This window comes from Semicossyphus pulcher, unplaced genomic scaffold, assembly GCF_022749685.1.
Source record: "Semicossyphus pulcher isolate SPU_LCO1_2020_fin unplaced genomic scaffold, fSemPul1.0.p SCAF_3, whole genome shotgun sequence".
Lineage (NCBI taxonomy): Eukaryota > Metazoa > Chordata > Actinopteri > Labriformes > Labridae > Semicossyphus > Semicossyphus pulcher.
The window spans coordinates 16,963,373-16,984,307 of record NW_027211704.1 but is presented as its reverse complement, the minus strand read 5'-3'; the positions used below and the strand labels follow the sequence as shown (position 1 = coordinate 16,984,307).

Below are 20,935 nucleotides of genomic sequence, written 5' to 3'. Positions count from 1 at the left end.
TCCAAGTGTTTACATGGTTTTTTCGAGCCCCAGCACATGAACCAAACGACAGAAAGATACAGTCACTAACTAACTGGTGAGCTAAGACATCATTCAGCTGCTAAAGAGGCAGATATTGTCCTCAGGAGATGGTTGAGACCAAAAAGAGCTAAAAGAGAGCGTATATTGGAGTCTAAATGAAAGTTGCCACAACACCTTTTAAATAACAGCTAATAGCTAGCAGCTAACAGCGTATTGCAGCTTCCCCAAGTGTGCAAAATAATCAGTGCAGGTGTAAGATTCTCTCTCTCAACAAGGACAATCGATTAAGGAATAAAAAAAAAGTGTGGTACAATCTTAAAGATGACAAATGTATATTGTCTGAGGGCACAAAGTGTATCCTCATAATGTCATCTGGACAGAGATCGGTGGACTGTAGCAAAGCTGTGATTGAGAAAAGTACTTTCTTCAAGACAAAGTCTGATATGGTGTTTTTCTCAGACTTTTCATAATTGTGTCAATAAACCAAAAACATGAAAACCTGGTATCTGTTTTTGTGCAGCTCGTTGGGCAGAGACATTTGTATGTGCACTCTTTTCCAAATCAAACAAACAAATCCGTCTGCAATCATATTTCTCCCTGCCCTCGTCTCAACATTTTCTTCCTCTCCTTCATGTCTCAAGTTTCAACGACATGCAGCCCTCCTCCTCCTCCTCCTCCTCCTCCTCCAACAACACACGCGCACGATGCAATCCATGTTTCCTCTGATCTGCCATCCGTCGCTGGGTCCCCCTCCTCTGTGTCCCGCCCCTCCTCTTCCTCACACTCTCTCTCTGCCTGGATCTCCCTCCTTCCACAGTTGTCCTCACATATTAGGTTCCCCCCCGTCCTAAGAAGCAGGACGAGCCTCTGGAATCTCCTGCGCTGGTTTCGGCGGCATGAAGGGGGAAACACGGAGAAGAAACAGAGTGGCACAGAGAGGGATTAAAAGGAATATGAGAAGAGTTAAGTAAAGAGGCTGTGAGGAGGATGAAGAAGGTGAACATTAAGCCACCTGCTGTTTAATGCAGCGACACTGCTGGCATGTGGCTGCCTGTGCAGAGTGCTTCCCTCTCTTCTCTCTCCAGCTGACTGCTGCAACGTCTGCACTCATGTCGCTCCCTGCTACTTTATTTATCTCTTGGCGCTAACTTTTATTTATTCCGCTCAAAGAGGACCTCTGTCTGAGTTACTTTATGCCGGCTGACACGCTGACCTTTGTGGAAACTCTACTGGACTAGGACTTGGATCGCTTCGAGCCTCGTGAAGAACAGAGGCGACCTATGTGGGGCTCAGGTAAGATCATCACAGACTACTGAGCAATGTGAAACCAGCGACAAGCTCGAGCATTCCTCCTTTGATCACCGTAAAATGAAGTGAGGGCTGGGTAAGCCGGGATGCCCTCATTATTGCAATTTCTGAGCAGACAGAAAGAGCGAGTGACAGTCTTACAGGAGGCTTTGAAGGTTTCTCTCTTTGATGAAAGTTAGGGCCGTCTCTTAACTAACGGCAGCGCTCTGTGTCAGACAAGGCTCTGCACTTAGACCTGGTCTGACCTCTGACCTTTCACATGCAGCATCGGTGTGATGCAGGGAAGGAATGATGGAGGAAAGGAGGGGGAAAGAGAGGAGAGAGCATGAAATAAAGACGCTACTGTCTGTCACGACATTCCTGATCAAACTGTTCCTCCATCAGCATCACGGCGGGATAGAGATGTTTGGCAGAGGAGGAGACGTAATGAGATAAAGTGGAAGGAGGCTCTCTGATTTCAGAAGATGGGTTTGTTAGTGTAGTTGTGTGCACATCCACAAGAATGTCAGTGGAAACAAGAGATCTTTAAAACAGCGACACCAGGAGCAAAATCTTCCCTGATATCATTAAGGAGGGCGATTCAAGTTTGCAGGTACTCGATGCAAATCAAGATTTAAAGACTTGTGTTGTGTGTCAGCTTAATAATGTAATGTCCAACACAATTTCAGTAAGAAATTCATCTAAATTCAACATCCACTTTCTGGCTTTTCCTGGAGCTGCAAAGTGCTCCCAACATCTTCTTCATTAGATCGCGCTGCCTCAGTTGTAATCATGTGATTTTAGTATGAACGCAGTCACTCATGTGATGTGACTGATCTTACGGGGCGGGGGTTGGGGGGTAGACTTTAAACCCTGTGTCTGATGTGGAGTTAAAGTGATTGTTCGGATTTTTGGACAAGTGTTTGAGGTTGTATTAAATACTTGCTCGTAGCATAGTGGATGCAAAGCTATTAGCTCACTCACCGAGTGCCGTGGTTGGAACTCTGACTTGTTCTGAATGTAGAATGAGTAGTTCCGCTGAGATGCCAGGGTCATGAAACCAAAAAGTTTTATGCTACAAAAACCACACGCAGGCAATGGTGATCCATTTTCAACACAGAATCATCATCCTACGATTTCATATACTATAGCCGTTCTTTTGGCACTATTTTCTCTCTTGAACAATCCAGTATCACTACGCCTGCTGCAGGCCGGTTTCTCAGGTAAGCCGACCGAGCAGCCGCTTCACTTTGATTCTGACTGATTCGCGTCATTGTTGAAGTAAACATATTGGACTATATGAGTAGGAGTAAGATTTACCTTTAACAACGGATCCAACGGGACCTCTAAGTGCACGATCCGTGTCAGGAAAACGATAAAATACATGCAGTGGAATTTATTTTATTACTACAGCCAGGAAAATCACAAATTTAGAGGGAAAATGTATTTTCCTCTGCGACAACAAACGTCGTCTCACAAGTTACCCATTCCAGCGTGTTCTCTTAGAAACAGCTGATGGATCACGTCACCTGAGAAGCCGGCTTCCTGCAGGCGTAGTGATACTGGATTTGTCAAGAGAGAAAATAGTGAAATCCTAGGAGGGTGATTTTGTGTTGAAAATGGATCACCATTGCCTGCGTGTTGTTTTTGTAGCATAAAACTTTTTGGTTTCATGACCCTGGCATGTCGCCGGAACTACTCACTCTACGGTCAGAACCGTTCAGAAATCCGACCACGGGACTCGGCGAGTCAGCTAATAGCTTTGCATCCACTACACTGCTAGCAAGTACTCAATAAACTGCAGTTTTAATGCAAGTTTTTGAGGATTTAATTGCTTATTGCTTATATACAGTGTAGTGAAATATGTATATTTATAAACAGCTTAGCTTATCATTACAAATTTACAACCATGGGTATAAACAAATCTTCAGTTAGATACAAAAATCTAACTTAAAGCTCCTGTGAGGAACTTTCAGTCTGTGTTGATTTTGGCGCCCCCTGTGGACGAAGCTGTTCCTCTTATCTCTTTGCTGATTTTGTCCTGTGAATGCTTAAGTGGTGCTTTTTAAGAAAACATCTCATCCTGTTTTCTTTAACAGTCGTATGTATCACTCACTTTAAATGTTCGTCCTGGAAAATGTAAACAAAAGGTAGCCTGCAGTTAATCGCTTCATCTGACACCTCCCACGTCCCCACCAGAGGTTTCAGGCATTAAAAATAACTATATAGAAATAACCAATCTTGTCGCTGGTGGTCTGGTTTGCTTTAGTAGGTCACATAGAGGCATCAGAATTAATTTCAGTCTGTTTCATAGCCTGATAAAAACTCCTCACAGGAGCTTTAAGCACCAGTTCCCCAACAAAGCAACCCTAAACGGTAGATCAGCTTATAAACCTCTTCAATCCAAAGCACAGGTCATGTCCAGTGTGTGTATTCGTGCGTGTGCATTTATGAATAGTTCAAGCCGGTCACTCCCAGTCTCCATTCTCGTAACAACTATTTTAACCTCTGAGGAGCCGTAAAACAGACGCTCTGCTCTCTGCCTCGACCACCTACACTCTGCCACCAGAGGAGAAGTACAAGACTTAGATTTACGACCAAACACCTGAGCTTCATATTGTTACAAGTCACCAGAGCTTCACAGGAAGTTTCTCTCATGTCTTCATCTGTGTCTGCTCGGCCACATTAGCCTGCAAGTGGCAGATTTAACCCCTTGCTAAGGCTGTTTCAGGTCCGTAACACGTCTTTGTCAAACGCTGGCAGGACCCCTCCGGTCTCCAAAGGGCCCACCGGTAACGATCACGGCTAAAATTAGAGCTCAACAAGCCTGTCGACACAGTTATGGCCTCCTGGGGCAGTTTGAGAGAATGAGAAGATGGTTGAGGTCACATACACATAGCCACACACACACACGCACACACTGACTGCACAGCTCGCAAACATTTTAATCATTTTATCTATAAATTTCAAATAGCTTGTGTGACAGGAGGAATGCGACTCCACCTCATCTGTCTGTGCTCGGCACTAACTGCTCCGTGTCTCTGGGTTATACTGCTCTCAGGAGAGCATGCTTCAGCATTTAGCAAGAATTTCATTACTTCACAAACAAGCTGTATCTCAAAAACAAGCACAATTTTGAAATACAAAGACTCGATTAGATGCAAAATTGTATTTTTTCTTGTCTATTTTTTATAGTTGTTGGGATGAATCTGAACTTTATTATGACTGTGAATCGGTACACCTTTTGCTTTGAAACATCGCAAATTATGAGCAACAGTGATTCAATTAGAACTTTGTCCAAAATGCTGATTAATGTTACAACAATGTTACAACTTCATTTAGCAGACGCTTTTGTCCAAAGCAACGTACATCTGAGAGTTAATACAACACAAGCAACGATCGAGACGGGAGGGAACGAAGTCAGTAAGAGCCAATAAACAGCTTCGAGTGCGACCGGACGCTGGTGCCAACAGGAAGTGCACAGGACGTTTTTAAAAAAAATAATAATAATCATCAGCAGCATCAACAAGGTCAATATAGTCATCATCATCATGAATATCCTAAACAACATAAACTACATCCTCAATGTCATCATCATCAATAGCATCAATATCTTTAGGAGAAAGGTGTTCATGAAAGAGCTGGGTCTTTAGCTTCTTCTTAAAGGTGAAAGGGACTCTGCGGTTTGGTAACTTGTTCCACCACCGGGTGACGGCAGAGGAGAAGAGTCTAGTTAGCAACTTCGGGCCCTGTTGTGATGGGAGTACCAGGCGCCTTTCCTTGGCAGAGCGTAGTGGGCGGAAGGAGTGTAGACCTGGATGAGGGCGTTCAGATCGGCATTAGCCGTAAGCGAGCAACAGGGTTTTGAATTTGATGCGAGCGGCAACTAGGAGGGATATGAGCAGTGGAGTGACGTGCTGTTTTGGGTTGATTGTAGACCAGTTGCACTGTTGCGTTCTGGGTCATCTGCAGAGGTTTGAATGTGCATGCAGGAAGGCCTGCCAGTAGGGAACTGCAGCAGTGATATCACGAGAGCCTGTACCAGCAGTTGTGTTGCATGCTCTGAAAGGTAGGGTCTGATTAAAAGCTACATTCATTGTTAAATGGAGCCAATAAAACAGGGGTTAACAAATAACAACTAACCTCTGGGACAAATTGGCCCTTTAACAAAAATACATTGACAAAGCCAAAAAATTGCCCTCTTTTTAGTTGGATGAAAGAAATGAGGTTGGAAACTCTGGCGAAGGTAGAGTGGACGTAAAGTAACAATCATAAAACTACAGTTGCCTCAGTTTGTGTCAAAACATTTAAAGGATTATTTAAAAGAATACTTTGGATTTGTTGAAGTGGGGTTGTATGAGGTACTTACAGATAGTAAGTGTACTACGTACAGTAGATAACAGTCAGCGTGGCCCCTGTTAGCAGGAGCCGGCCGGAGTTCCTACACAGAAGCTAAGCTCAGCTCCGCTGCGGACGGGGTCAGGAGTACCACAAACTTCAGCCACTTAAAAGAGTCATGAGATTCTGAGTGGCTGTCTCCAAATTAAACCCAGAGCGGACTTGCTCTGCTCTGACAACAGTGTAGGTGCCTGCTGCTCTTTACGCATACAGACACACACATGACGATTACTTAGTATTTTGCTTCTTCTTAAACTACTTAAATAATATTATAGTTGTTTGGCTGTTGTGGTCTTTTGTGTTGTTCTAATGCCGGTGTTTGGATAGGCCTATTAGTGCCTGTGCACAGCTGTGCGCTTTAACCACCTCCAGGGACAGTGGGGGTCACCAGGCCCTGGCACCGTTACTTTGGAAAGTTTGGGAACCCCTTCTTTAAATAAAAATAAGGGCATTTCAATACCTTCAATAATCTAATAATAATACTTTCCTCCACATAACCAACGCTAACATGCTTATCCTGTGTTTTGCTATTTAGGTCAAAATACTGTATGAAAGGGCGCCGCTGAAATTAACAAAATTCAGCAGCAGTTGTTGTTATTTCAGTCCGGAACAAAGTGAACGAAACTCTTAAAATAAACAGTTGGATGAATAAACTTTATTCTTTAATTCAATCCTGAGAAAACTATGAAGACACACAGGCCTGTGCTCTCACTGCACCTGTACTATTAAACTCTGTATATATGCATGTCGGCCGCCGACTGAACCATCCTAAGAAAAGCAAGAACAGGTTTTCAATACAGCTTTAACACTGCTCTTACAGGCACGACAGCACAAAGTTTATGTTTGGAAAAATCTCTCGAGGCCGTAAATACGTCCACAATATTCTATCAACCTGGCAATAACGTTAAGTGGGCAACTTACAGCCTCATCATAACTCCCCCCCAAGAGACACACACATGCAGGATGGTGCGTCACCTGAGTCCTCTGGTCCGGTTTCAGTTTCCCATGGTGACATCCATTAAAGTCATGCTGTGTCTGACCCTCCTGCCTCAGACAGCCACATTAGCACCTGGCCCATTGGCCACAACAATACACCTACCTGCATTATTCAGCCCGACTCAACTAATGAGGAAACCTTAGCTCGCTCACACAAACCCGATCCTGGGTTCACACGGGTTAAACACACACACACGCACACACACATACACAGGCGTTATCTGATTTAGTGTGTGTGTCGTTTCTGACTGTGAGTGATGACTGTAAGTTTTGTAGAAATGGATCACTTCTTGTTTCCTGTCATCCAGTGACAGCGCTGCCTGATCGTGCGTGAGCGAGTTTAATGAAGTCATGAATACACATTAGCACAGCGCTCATCTTTAAAGACATCGTTCTGCTTAATGTTGGAACAGTCGTGCGTGCGGTGAACTTGCTTTTTTGAGCTCATTCAGCACTCCCAGCGTGTCAAACAGCTGTCAGCGACCTCCTTCATCCCGCTGCTCCGACACATCTTCAACATTTCCTCACCTCTCCTCTTCATCCCGAGTCAGCCTGCGTTAACCTCAATCTCTCCTCCCCTCCCTCCGACGCTTCATCGAGTGTCTGGAGCTGTCAGTCTCTGTCGCACTTCACTGTCTGCTTCTTCTTTTTTGTTCTGTTCGCGAACGGAGCGTGAACCCCGGTCAGCGTTTTTTAAGATATAACTCTGCTCTTTGTGTAAACAGGTCGAAAAGGGAAGTCCGGGGGCAGATATTTGGCCTCGCACAGAGGGGAGGATGCTGTGAGGGCAGACATGAAAGTATTCAAGACGTGTTTCAGATGCGGCCGGTGTGAAGCACGAGGCAGACAATAGGGTGAGACAAGAGGGGGATAAAAGTCGGCGATAGTAAACAGCAGAAAAATGGGTGACAGAGGGAACGGCAGAGCAGAATCGACAGCAGCATTATCACCCTGCCTCCTGTTTCAAACACCCAAAGAAAACGCTCAGCACCGACTGCTCTCATTGGCCGAGCCTCCAGCCAATCACGGCTCGGGAATGCAAGGTGCCTTTAGGTTATACCCAACCCCAAAACATGAGAGAGAGGGGGGAGAGAGAGAGTGAGAGAGAGAGAGAGAGAGAGGCATGCTGTGGTGCAGAGGTTCCTCCACTGATGCAGGGCTCCATCTCAGCTGCATTCTCTGCTGTTCCTCCTGCTGGACTGAATATAGAACAGTGAATAAATTACAGGCTCCCTTGCAGTAGTGTGAGTGCATGTTGTGTTGCGGTCAGGGCTGCTGCTGCTGCTGCTGTGCTCCTCCTCCTCCTCCTCCTCCTCCTCCTGCAACAGCTGGCTGAGCAGGAGACGAGTGTCGAGATCTGAAGGAGAGGCATCTCATGTGGACGAGAGCGAGAAGAGGAAGAAGAGTCAGAGCGTAGGGATGCACAGTGAAGGTTGCGATGCTGGCTGGATGTCTTCTCCACGCTGAGGTTTGAGGAGCCGTAGAGGTTTGAGTCACGCCAGTAGCCAGTTGAGAGTCGAGCAGGAGGAGGACGTGGGACGGAGAAGTTGACAGTGGAGGGATACAGGATGATTTTGGGTAAGAGAATCAGAAAGCTCCGACTGATTTCTTTTTTACACGTACGATCTTCTGTGAGGTGATTGCTCATCTCTGGAACAAAGTTTCGGCTGCATGTGCCAACTTAGATACGTCTTGTAAACTAAACAGAGTGTTAACTATGTTACGCAGCGATGTTTAAAAGAAGACCAGTTTAACCCTTGCGCACTTTGGAGAATCTGCAGGATGCTGTGAGAAGAGACATTCCTAATCTGTTTATCTGTGTGTTCATGTTTCCCGCAGTCATTAAATCATTCATCCTCAACTTTTTCAATCAGTCTCAAACAGGAAAAGACAAAGAGGATGGCAATATCACACTTACTGCCTGGGACTCTCTGTCTCTGCAAAAGCACACATTAAAAAACAGAAAATAGCCCAAAAATTACAATCATCGTCATTACAGCCTAAAATTCATCACATTTAATTATCCAGACATTTACAAGAATCCTCAAATAAACGTCTTGTGGCCAGTAGAGGTCATATTTCATTTCATGCCTCCTACCTGACCCTCAGCGAAGGCACTTCTCCATTCAGTGCATTACATGATCAGTCATCTCAGTTTCCCACTGCCTGAAGTATAAGTGCGGTCACCACCAGCAGGGCGCACAAACGCAATTCATCAGTATAACCTTGCGCCTCATCGCCGAGCATCATTATGAAGCAGGATCAGGAAACAGGGCTCCTCTCAAATGCTCACATTCAACGTTAGTTTGTCCATTTAGTCTGCGGTATGGGACGAGCACGCACATGAGCACATGACTGTCTTTTTTTGCACACAGATAAAATAGCCTTAAAAGAAGAGTAAAGAGACAGAAGAGGTCATATATCTGTATGTTTAGACAGAGAACCGTCCTTAAATGGCTATAAAAGGTTGAAAAGCTCTGTACCTGTTAGTTTAAAAAAAATTATACAAAATAGAAAATATAAGATAACTTTATATTATTATGTGTATGTTTCTTTATATACTAATTAATGTTTTAATTATGTTGATGCTGATCACTGTGGACGATCACAGGAGCAGCTCTTCAATGTGTTCAGTGTAATTAATAAAATATACAACGGCACATTGTTGCAGAACGAGCCGAACAACATGCAGTTTATTTTTAAATTAAAGTATTTAATTGCAGCAGAATGAACCCTTTTATTGTAGTTTTATACCACCACCAATCCTTCCAGTCTTTAATTAGATTATACGCGATGACCTCGTTCCACGTACGTGTTTGTTGAATAAACATTTCACCACTTTATTTTTGTTTGCTTGCTCTTCCCCCGGCTCCAGTCTCCCTGTGATCTGACTGCGAGTTTGAGCCGGTGGTAATCCGTCCCCGGAGCTTTAACTCTGTGTGCATTAGACGCTAAACACACGGACACAAGATCACAACAACACGGGCTGACGGGGTTTTATACACTGTTTGGTTTCCTTTTACTGAAACAGAGACGGAAACCCGAAATAGTTTCCATGAGAGGCGATGACAGGGACAGCGATGACAAGAAAAAATGGAGGACAAACAGAGGAATAGTCTCCTCCCCACCCACCCCAAAAACAACGCGTTCTACTTCCTCTCCATCCAGCTTCCCCGCCATCTAAATACTGGATTTGTTTTAATGAAAGGCGGCATTCGAACACGTCCAAGCAATCAGCAGCGGAGTATGAAAGTCGTGTGCTAAAGCTGGCTCATCTCTGTCGGTGCAGAGCAACTTAGTAACTCTTGTGTGATTTTAATGATGAATATTTCAGACCCAGAGGTTTGAGGTCTTTATTTATTTAAAAATGGGCCAAGGCTTCTTCCAGTCTGACGCAAATACCTCACTCAGCGCTCTGAAAAAAGCTTTGTGGCTTGCATCACTGTTCACTCAACCAATATAAAGTAATCTATAAATATGTGCATGTAAATACAGCCTCACCGAAGACTCACAGGTGTGTTTTGTCCCTGAAAATACGTAACCTTTAAATGGAGGCGATGCAGTGGGAGATGAATAGTATTGACATTTTCAACAGAGAAAATGTGCCGGTCATTGTTTATGTTTGATTAAGTGACATATATTTCATACATGTTTGAAGCCTGATACTATTGTGCAGAACAAAAGGAGAACGTGACAGCAAAGAAGGGAAGGTCAAATAACTGTGACGGCGTATAGTTACAGGATAAGAACCATACACAATCTCTCCTCACCAGAAAAAGCATTGGTGGTTAAAATCTTCATTCGTCTTTATTCTGTGTTGTTCTTTGTTTCTTTGGTTAATTTTGTTTAGCTTGTATACTCGTCTACAAACCACAAGAAAACAGAAATAACAGAATCAGATCAGGCTCGAGTTTCTGCAACTGGTAAACTATATGTATATTGCTAATGTTTGTTTGTATGTTGTTTGGTTGTTTGATTGATTGATTGATTGATTGATTGATTGATTGATTGGTTAGTTGGTTGGTCGATCGGATTTTCAGTTGGTTGATCGATTGGTTGGTTGTTTGCTTGTTTGATTGGTTGGTTGTTTGGTTGGTTGGTTGATTGGTTGTTTGGTTGGTTGGTTGGTTGGTTGGTTGATTTGTTGTTTGATTGGTTGGTTGGTTGGTTGATTGGTTGTTTGATTGGTTGGTTGGTTGGTTGGTTGGTTGATTGGTTGATTGGTTGTTTGATTGGTTGGTTGATTGATTGGTTGGTTTGTTGTTGGGTTGGGTGTGTAGTTGGTGGGTTGGTTTGTTGTTTGGTTGGGTGTTTGGTTGGTTGGTTGGTTGATTGGTTGGTTGGTTGGTCGGTTTGTTGTTTGGTTGGGTGTTTGGTTGGTTGACTGGTTGATTGGTTGGTTGGTTGGTTTGTTGTTTGGTTGGTTGGTTGGTTGGTTTGTTGTTTGGTTGGTTGGTTGGTTGGTTTGTTGTTTGGTTGGGTGTTTGGTTGGTTGGTTGGATGGATAGATTAAATGAAGAGGAGTAGCATTTAAATTACTATAATATATAATATACTTTAATATATATACTATAATATATAATATACTATAATATATATAATATATAATAAAATAATATAAGTTCCTATTTTTTCGTGTGAGTTAATCTTATTAAGACTAGCAAGCGACAAATCAGAGCCTGCAGGTGAGCGTCACATAGTGCCCCCTGGGTAATGAAGTTTATTCAGGTCCATTATGCCTTGCAGAGAGAATCTGTTACGGAGAGGGCTGAAGAGAGTACCAGAAGCAGGGGAAGTGCTAGGGGGCAAGAAACAGTCACCCAAGAGCAACTGGCAGCAGAACATTGTGATTTTAATTTCAGCGTGCATGTTACCAGGTTAGTTCCTTCACACAGCCCACGTGAGCAGCTGCGTCATTAGGATTTATTGTTTGGGGAACATAAATGTTTGTACAAAAATTACCGGACACTAAATCCAGTGGCTGTTGGGATGGGCCCTGTGGATCGTCATTCCCATTTCGGACTCCTGCATTGTGTGTAATGCGTTTGGGAGCACGTAATGTTCGTATACGTTTCTTTGGAAAGCATTAAATTGCTACTTGTTTTAAAATGTAAGTTGTTTATGTGACGCTGCCTGTCTGGCCAGGAATTTTACAGGAGATTTTTTAGTATCAATAACACTTTGGTCATGGCTGAGTACGGTTTAGATCAAATTAAAATGATAACTACATATTTGTAGGACTTGTTGTGCATAATCATAAAAGTAGAAGGCTTTGAAACCTGCAGCTCAGAACACTTGCGTCTCTTATTTACTGGTTCAAAGGATCAAATGTCAAGAGGGCACATGGTCCGATCAGAACGTCTCTTTGTTGTTTGTTGTTTACTGTCCTGAAGTTATGCAGACCACAGCTGAGCCACCAGCCTGACTCTTAACCTCCATAACCCTCGCGTGTCGCTTCAAGACCGAGCTATAGCATGAAACCACACTCTGCCCTTCAGACTCCCAAAATACAGCCTGTAATTTCTGCGGGAAATAACACTGTGCGATATGTAGTTCAGCTGTATATCTTTTTGTTCTGTTTTGATCACATATTCGTAGCCTTTGTGTGATCTCTATTCAGTCTAATCATAAGGACGTGCACCTGGCTTCTGTGCCTCTGATGCCATTGTTGCGTTCGTGTGTTCACCTTATTGCACGTGTGCCTGTGTGTGTTTGTTTAGTGTGATCTTCCAGCTCCCAGCAGGTGTGTAAATGGTTTGACAAACAGAATAATAATGCGGGGCAGGGCTGCGGATCCCGGGGATCTCTTAATGGCCCTTACTTTGCTGTGCATGTGTTCATGTGGCGGTGCTCTCTGTTTGCCTCGAACTGTTCTACATCATGACCGCGGCGTGATGAAAGAGGAAGATGGCAGCCAGGTTCAGGTTGTTCGTAAGCCTCCCTGAAGGGCTGAAGCCTGATACATACATGTTAATTAGCCACACGTCAGGCACACATAGAAAACATCAATATATCTATGTTTCATAAATAAACAGTTAGAATCTAATCTTGACTTTTCAGGGGAAATCCTGTATTTATCAGCTGAGGTGTTGACCTTTTAAGTTACTGCTGGTTCTGTTAGAAAGGTGACAGAACACAGAGCGCACCACAGTATGTTGCGTATGGGGCTGCGTAGCCGCAGACCGGTCAGGGTGCCCATGCTGACCCCTGTCCAACGCTAAAAGCATCTACAACGGCCACGTGAGCATCAGAATGGTGGCCGGGTCTGATGAATCGCGTTTTCTTTTACATCATGTGGATGGCCGGGTGCATGTGCGTCTCTTACCTGGAGAAGACACGGCACCAGGATGCACTATGGGAAGAAGTCATCGTCAACATCATCCTTCTTCTTCTGTTGCTTCTGGCGTAATAACTACGGACTCTAGAAGCCTCTGTCACAAGAAGACAAAGAAAGGGGGACCTATTTAAGATATAATCGTCATTTTGGAAGCACACTTCCCAATTTAACCCGACGTCCACAGTTGGCTCCCTTTGTCACGGTTGTAACTCTCGATTTTCCTCTCTGACGGTCGCTTTCCTTTTTAGACTGTTTGCCTTCATCTGAGCGTCAAATTTGTTTCTTTTTCTTTGGATTTTCACTTATTGTTGAAGTTGTATCTGTAGTCATCGATCTTTTCTATGTTTGTTCAGCCCTAGTAGATTACTGTTTCCTGGGTGATGGAAAACTTGTCACTAACTGGGTGACGCAGACACAAAATACTATATACTGCAAATGCAAAGGCTTTCATCAGTGGGCTATAGGCTCAATCACCATTCTGCTGATGGATTCGGCGATAGATGGTGACTTAACAGACATTTATTTAGGGTTAGGGTTAGGGTTAGGGTTAGGGTTTCTTTAAATCTTTAAATGAAAAAGAAATGTTGTTCTTAAGAGAACACTTTCCAAACGTTTCATCCTGAACAAAAATCTGAGCTAACCTGCACATGCGCATAAACGAGAGGGAAAGAAGTGAAAAAACAGTCTGCCAATAATATTCCTAAAAATAACGCTCACCAAACACGTCCTTAAAGCTATAGATGGCCATTTTTTCTCATATTAGCGGAAATTCTAGTTACATCCCAACAGACATTAATAAATCAAATGCTCCGAATAAAATAAGGTATCTGTGGCTTTTGGTTCACATGTTATGATTGGATGAACGACTTCCCTTTCTGTGTGCCCGTACACACATGACTGCAGTCTTCCTAAAAGCTAGAAGGACGTACAGCTAAAAGTAGTAAGTTAGTCCAATAACGGGGCGCTGGTTTAGCTCAGTTGGTCGAGCAGGCGTCCCGTGTACAGAGGCTAGAGTCCTCGATGCACTGATCACAGGCTCGACTCCCGGTCTGCCGATCGTTTGGTGCATGTCATACCCCACTCTCTACTCCTCACATTTCCTGTCTCTCTTCAGCTGTCCTGTCAATAAAGGTAAAAAGCCCAAAAAAAGTTACTAACGATGGCAGCACAGGTAGTTGGTGACAACAATACTCCTGTTCTCCTGTCCCTAATGCTCTCTCCTGGTCTCCTCCTCCGCCAGTAGTCAGACAGTCCACATTTGTGTGTTTTGGGTGAGCAGCGTGAAGAGAAGGGCTGGGATTCAACCAAAATGGACCGACCGTGATCCAAACTTCAAACTCCATGTCTCAGGATTCGTGTGAATGCTTAAAAGAAGACACGACACGCAGAGAACCTACGGGGAGGGCAACAAATAACCCCAAACTGTTCATGCGTATTTGACATTTTGCATGTGACAGCCAAAGGTTAACTCCTACAAGCGTCTGTGTCGACCATCACTTTGCTAATGTTAGCATGAGATTTTGAACACATGACCGGTACAGTGTGTCACATGCTGTGTGGAGTGTAACTGCTTCCTTCAGTTCGCAGATGGTGTTTTTTTCTGTGCATTAACCTGCAGGTTAATGTGGCTTTTTACCTCCTCTGGTCACCTTGGACTCACCTCAAAACATGCGGCTCCCTCCCCCCTCCTTCATGCTTTCCTTCTTTTTCCACCTCATCTCCCCTCTTCATCCAGACCTCTTTTTCTCGCTCAATCGACTCCGTCCTCTCAGCCTCGCCACCATTATCTCCAACCAAAGTCCTCATCTCTGGCTCCTCGCCAATCGGGGGGGGCTTTACCTCGTTACGATGCTTTATAACCCGACAATACGGAAACAGAATTTTTCATGAGAAATTCTTAAAAGGGAAAAGTCCAAACAGGCGATGTGCTACATTTGTTACATAATGGTTTCTTAAATTTAATGAGAGTGGTGCAGGATCTGTGAGGGGACACAAAAGTCTTCATTAGTTACAAATACTGCATTAAAGAGAGAGTGGAGCTGCAGGAGCACTGCATAAACACACACACACATTTCCAGTGGAAGAGGGCTTCTGAGAGTCTCTAGGAGGTGGCATTTAAGTGTGGCCACTGGGGCGCAGAGCATCTATCATTAAAACAAAGTGCAGACTGGAATCAACTGCGCTCCCCTTCACCAGCACTCAGCCCTCCTCTTCCCCGTGTCCTTTTCCTTCACTGTCCAGATCTCACGCAAAATACAATCAGCCTGTAACTTCGTTTCCAGCCTCAGTCGTTCAGACTACAAAGGTTGGTGTGCGAGTGTGTGAGCAGTGTCGCCTGTCCCCTGCTTGGGTTGAAACAGCTGCCTTTGACTTGAGGCTAAGCCGAGCTGCAGTAAATTGGATTTCATGCTCAGTCCTTCACAGTAGCAGTATGCGACACTAAGACAGAGCCTTCTCTCTCCCCCCCCATGACAAAGTTAGCACTCTGTTTCTTCAAAGGTTAACACAGTTGCATTACATTTAACAGCGCATGGGCGAGAGCTGATGCGACAAATCATTTAAAGTGTTCGTCTGGTTTATCTTGCCACCTAGTCCGAAAATGTGGCGGCTCAGCGTTCCTGCCACAGAGCAGCAAACAGGAGTCATGAAGCATTTGAACACATGACAATCATCCACATTGTTATTGTGTCATCTGCCACCAAGTGTTGGATCAAGTCTGTTTCACGTTGCCTTGCAGGAAAGGCAACACAGCGGATCCAGTGGTTTTCTGGGGTTACAGTGTTGTCCCTCTCTGCTGCAGTGACAGTGAGGCGCGGAGGGGGGGGTGGGTTGTCAGGGGAGGCAGGCTAATCTGCCACATAGGCTCGTTTCACAGTGTAGAGCAGCCCATGTAGATGTCATCGAGCACCAAGCCGATCCTCATATGTGTGGGTCTGGCAGCACTTTCTGCTTTTTAACCATATATTCCCCTGTGTTGTGGTCGGACCCTGCGCTTCATCCAATAATCACACTTCACTCCGTCACCCAGTCCCCTGGTCCCATCACGGAGCACCAAGATGGAGGCAGGAATACTGAGAGGCTCCAGCGACGTCACTGACATTGACATTACCTCTGTGATCATTAAACCTAAATTGCCTTAATGAATTGCCAATTTGAGAGGCCTTAGTCACAGCACATTGGTGTGTGCGCGCCCGTGTGTGCGCACGTCGGCGTTTGTGAAATCTACTGTGACGATTTGATTCTGTCTCTGGATGTCTGTTTTTCTTTTCTTACCCCGCTCCTGCGCGCCTCTTCATTTCTGTCCGACTACCTCTCCCTCACATTTCGCGCAAAAAAATTCAATAAGCTATTACACAGGCATCGATCTTCTTCTCACCCAAACATTTGCATTAGAAAAAAAGGGAAAAAAAAGGCATGAGATGAGGGGCTGGGTGAGAGAGCGCTGTCTGTTCGCTTTAGAGGAGAGACAGAGACATAGACGGAGAGGCCTGGATTTATAGAGTTTGGCAGCGCTTTAACACTTTAACGCTGCTCAGAATGTGTCCAATCAATGCTCTCCCTCCCTGCGTGGCCGCTGTCGGAGAGACGTGGCGTTCGCTTATCTGATGTCATTGTAAATCACTCAGGAGGAGGGTAGGTCAGGGGATGCTGCTGCTGCTGCTGCTGCTGCACTCACACCGCATCCAGCTGCTGCGGGACGGCGCAGAATACTCCGCTGTGAGCGTCTGCGCAGTTAATGCAGATTTTACAAGACACAGAAGTCTCGCTGTGACCTTTAAGTCGTAATGTGGCGTAAAATGAGCTGCGGATTTACCAGGCGCGTGTCAGGACTACGCTTCACTAACCAAAGAGGAAACACAATGATGATACCTCTGAGCCAATCCATAAAGCTTAACCGCTCTCGTCCCTCTCCGCGCTTTGTTAACCACATGTTTAATTACCTCTGAGGCTTTTTGAGTTTGAGTTTTTGACACAATAACTAGAAGCAAAAAAATAACCCACTCCAAGGAGAAGTTAGGCGATTATTTTTTCTCTGCACCGATTCCCAAGAGACGACAAAAACCCCACGATGAACTGCGAAGAAGAGTCTGTGCAGCTGAAGCCCCATAATCTAATTCCTGTGTGCCACAGAGCTCCACTGTTGTCCATAAACTATATTAAAACACATCAGTGAGCTGCACTGGGTGACATATCCCCTTCCCAGTGTGAAGATGGGCAAAGTTTAAGACTATCCCACCCACATCGGCCTGTTAATTTACACTGACTAGCTCATCAAAAGTGTATTACTCCACGACTGAAAATAGTCCCCATCAAATGCAGTATTTACTCCTTTTTTATTGTGTTTTTATGAAGCAGCGTGCCCAGCTGTTACTGAGAAATGATGTAACCTTTTCTAAAATAAGAGTATAAATCTGCGGCCCCTGTTTTGTTCCTGGTTTTCATTTTCAGGAGGAACAAACAGGCTTAGGAGGGGAATCAGAAATGACTGGGGGTGGACTTACACGTTTCTAGATCGGGTCGGTCTCAGATCTCTTTTCTAACCAAATCTCATCTTGCCTTTGCGTACACGTATTCCTCCATGATACCTTGCGTTGGCTCATTCCTACATGTTCATATGTGGGTGTGAACTAAGGTGTGTTATTACGGCCGCTTTTTCACACCACACAAACCTCGCTGCGGTTGCTTTGGAGAGGCGATAATGGCGGCCATGTGAGCGGTGGCATTTACGGCATGTCTGAAAGACATTTAAAGCCTGACCCGCACTTTTATATCATATTTCCCTTCGTACCTTCCACACTCCCTCCTTGTCTTGCAGCATACGCAAAATTAGCCAGGACAAAAATGACAATAGCTACAGCTGAGCTTCAGCTGTCACAGTCTCACAAGGACTGAAAGAGCCTGAAGAGAGGATGCCAGGAGGAGAGACTTTCCCCTCCATTTATTTCTGATCCTGACAGCACATTCTTTACCCCTGCTGTCACTGAAAGGAGTTGCTCTGCTGTTACCAAAATAGCCTTTTCTTCCCCCGTTTTTACAAGTGACCAGTTTTCTTTTCAAATTGTTAAGTAGTCATCACAAAGCAGCGGCAATAAAGGATGATGATTGCATATAATCTCAGGAGAAAAGATTATACAAATTCTCTCTGCGCAGCCAGATAGGGCCTGAAGCAGCCTGCTGGTGCGCTACAGAGAAGAATAAGTGCGGGAAGCAGGAGTGGAAAGGAAGAGCGCAAAACAGAAAAGAGGATGAGCAGAAGCAGGAACAAAAACAAGCTGGAAAGAAGGGTATGAGGAGAAGTAAAGATGGGGTATAGAGAGGCAAGGCAGACAGAGTAAGGAGAGCATGAAATGGGGATAGAAAAGTGTGCTCAGTGAGAGAGAGAGAGAGAGAGACAGAGGGAGAAATGGAGAAAAGGCGGATATCTGCAGCACCCCAGCTGCGAGGCTTAAGGAGCTTAGCCCTCCTGCCCATCACAGAAGACTCCTCAAGTGCAGGCATTCACCGCTGCTGAGCCACTACTGAGAGAAAAGTGAGCAAGAGAGGCAGAGAGGGGAGAAGTGGGGCTGTGGAGGGCTCAGAATGAGGCAGAAGATGCAAAATTATATTAAAACAGGGATTTTTTTTTTTACAGCATGTACTTGTTTTTATATGATGCTGAGCTTTAAAGAAGTAGCTTCACTTTGGGGAAACTTCACACTGCATTACGTATTGGTGGCACGTAATTTGCATAACTTGCATCACAGAGACAACGTCAATGAACAGTCAATTGAAATCCTTTTTTATAAAGGACAAGTGACATAACTTAAACTGCTTTCCCACTGGTCAAAAACACCTGCCTTTTTTGCTTAGTGGGAAAGGTTACAATCGGCATTCAGACCCGGGTCAAATGACTCTGCAGTAGACCCGGGTAATTATCGTATTGTAACAAATGTGATAAGAGTATCACCATTATACTGTACGCTAATTCCAATACAGAAGAGAGTTGGTGATCTCTGCAATTAGGTGTGCAGGAAAAAAATATCGGTATTGGTATCGGTAATCGACTAAATGAGTTGTAAAATATCGGCATATCGGATATTGGCAAAAAATCCAATATTGTGCATCCCTACTAACAATCGTTACACCTTCACTGTTTACTAACCCTGTCTTAACCCCGTTTGTGACGTCCGACGGTGACGCAGCAGAAAAGAGGCCGACAGGAGTGTACTCCACTGGCAATGGGAAAAGAGACGATAAGTGGGTCTTCGCGGGTCTGAAAAACCAGTGTCAATGTGCTAAATTTAGGTGGGAAAGGGGAATATGCAAGAGAGGACAGACGAAGGTACTTCTTAAATCCAAAGGACAAGCTTTGTTTGTCTACCTGTGACAGCTTCACACTGTAAACCACATGTTAGAAAGGTTTATTTTACCTCCCAAATGGGCTTTGCGTTGGCAATGTTTCTGTTGTACCAGCATCTAATAAGACGCATTATGTTCCATCAACAATAATGCTGTGTTTAGCCGTCTTGATCATTTCATGTCATTCCAGCCAGCAGCAGGTTACCCTCACAGGTTTATGCAAAAGAACAACACAATCTGGTTATACGCTGGACTACTGAAAGTTATCGCCCACGGCCCAGTTGCGTTCCGCTAAGCTAACCAGGGGCCGCTTTCACAAAGATAGACTTTGACTGTGGCTTAGATATAACAAATAGTCAAGACTTCAGATAGACGTCTAAATGCATCCGTTTCACAAAGCAGTTTAGTTCTGGACCATTTTAAGCAGGACTTTGGTGCATTGAATTCTGGGTAAATTAAGACTTTTTTCTAAACAAAAAAAGATGGACCGACAGAGTAACCGCATCTAACCGTTCAAGTCTGTTTACCCCAGCAGAAAATGTTTGTCTATTGTAACAATTCAGCGAAGAGTGTAACAGGTCCATCAAAGACGTCAGCAGGTATCACTGATTGTTACCATGGTAACATGGGTCTCAGAGCTGAGTTAGCCTGGGGGTAAGGTGTCTAATTTTTCCTTTTTCTTTATTTTTGTGAAACGGTCTAACTTGCATTAGACTAATCTATTTAGCAAAATACCAAAAACATGATGTGTAATTGTTTGTGTATTTCCCAAAACGTTAACTTAATCAAATGTGGTGGCTGTTGTTGTCTTCTTATCAATAACAAACCATGTGAAATCATTTCAGTTTGTGTTCCCCAACTTGATCATTTTGTCTATGTTCATGCTTTTTTAAAAATTTGTAACTATAATTTCCCTGTTTGTTTGTCGACTACAGGAAGTGTAAACCGACCGGGGCCGGTCCCTGCCTTCCTCAGGAGCCCGCCTGTCATCCCATCCCCGCTGGACATGAAGCCCTTCCTCCAGTTCCCCCTGGAGTCGCCTCATCCGGCCACCATCGGCCTCTTCCACAACTTCAACACAGTGAGTGCACAGAGACACACCTAAACACAGTGTGCGCACACAGACACACCTAAACACAGTGTGCGCACACGCGGTGTCTGGGATTTGTTATCCTGTTGTTTCACATAACAGAAGACAGAGCTGGGATTCAGTCGTGGTTTTGGAGCGCTGCCTCCTGAGTGAAGACGAGTGATAAAGTGCTGAGGATTTATACTGTATAATCCGAAATGATAAGGTGACAGCTGTTTACTTTTTATTCAGCAGAGTGAGTTTCAGCATAATTGAGAAAATGCCCAGTGGAGTGTTTTACTGCAATAAAATGAATAACAGCTAATCAATTGTATAAGAGGCACCGGCTGTGTTCTCTGCAGTCAGCGTTTTCTGTGGCTCCTTCTCATTTCCAGATTGGGTTTCATGTGAAGGTCAGCGTGGCGACAAACAGGGATTCATGTGCATCACACGCACACACACACACACACACACACACACACACACAC

At 44.4% G+C, this 20,935-nt stretch overlaps 1 protein-coding gene across 2 annotated transcripts in view; it reads left to right on the top strand.

Annotated features, from left to right (window-relative positions):
- The first annotated feature begins 8,049 nt into the window (after nt 1-8,049).
- LOC138605918 (zinc finger protein 385A-like) overlaps nt 8,050-20,935 on the top strand; it is a 28,931-nt gene continuing 16,045 nt past the window's right edge. For both annotated transcript variants that reach the window (XM_069678376.1, XM_069678375.1), the window contains exons 1-2: nt 8,050-8,280; nt 20,314-20,459. In XM_069678376.1, the coding sequence (XP_069534477.1) occupies nt 8,271-8,280; nt 20,314-20,459 (156 nt within the window). In that variant the 5' untranslated portion in view covers nt 8,050-8,270. The remainder of the gene's footprint in view (nt 8,281-20,313; nt 20,460-20,935) is intronic.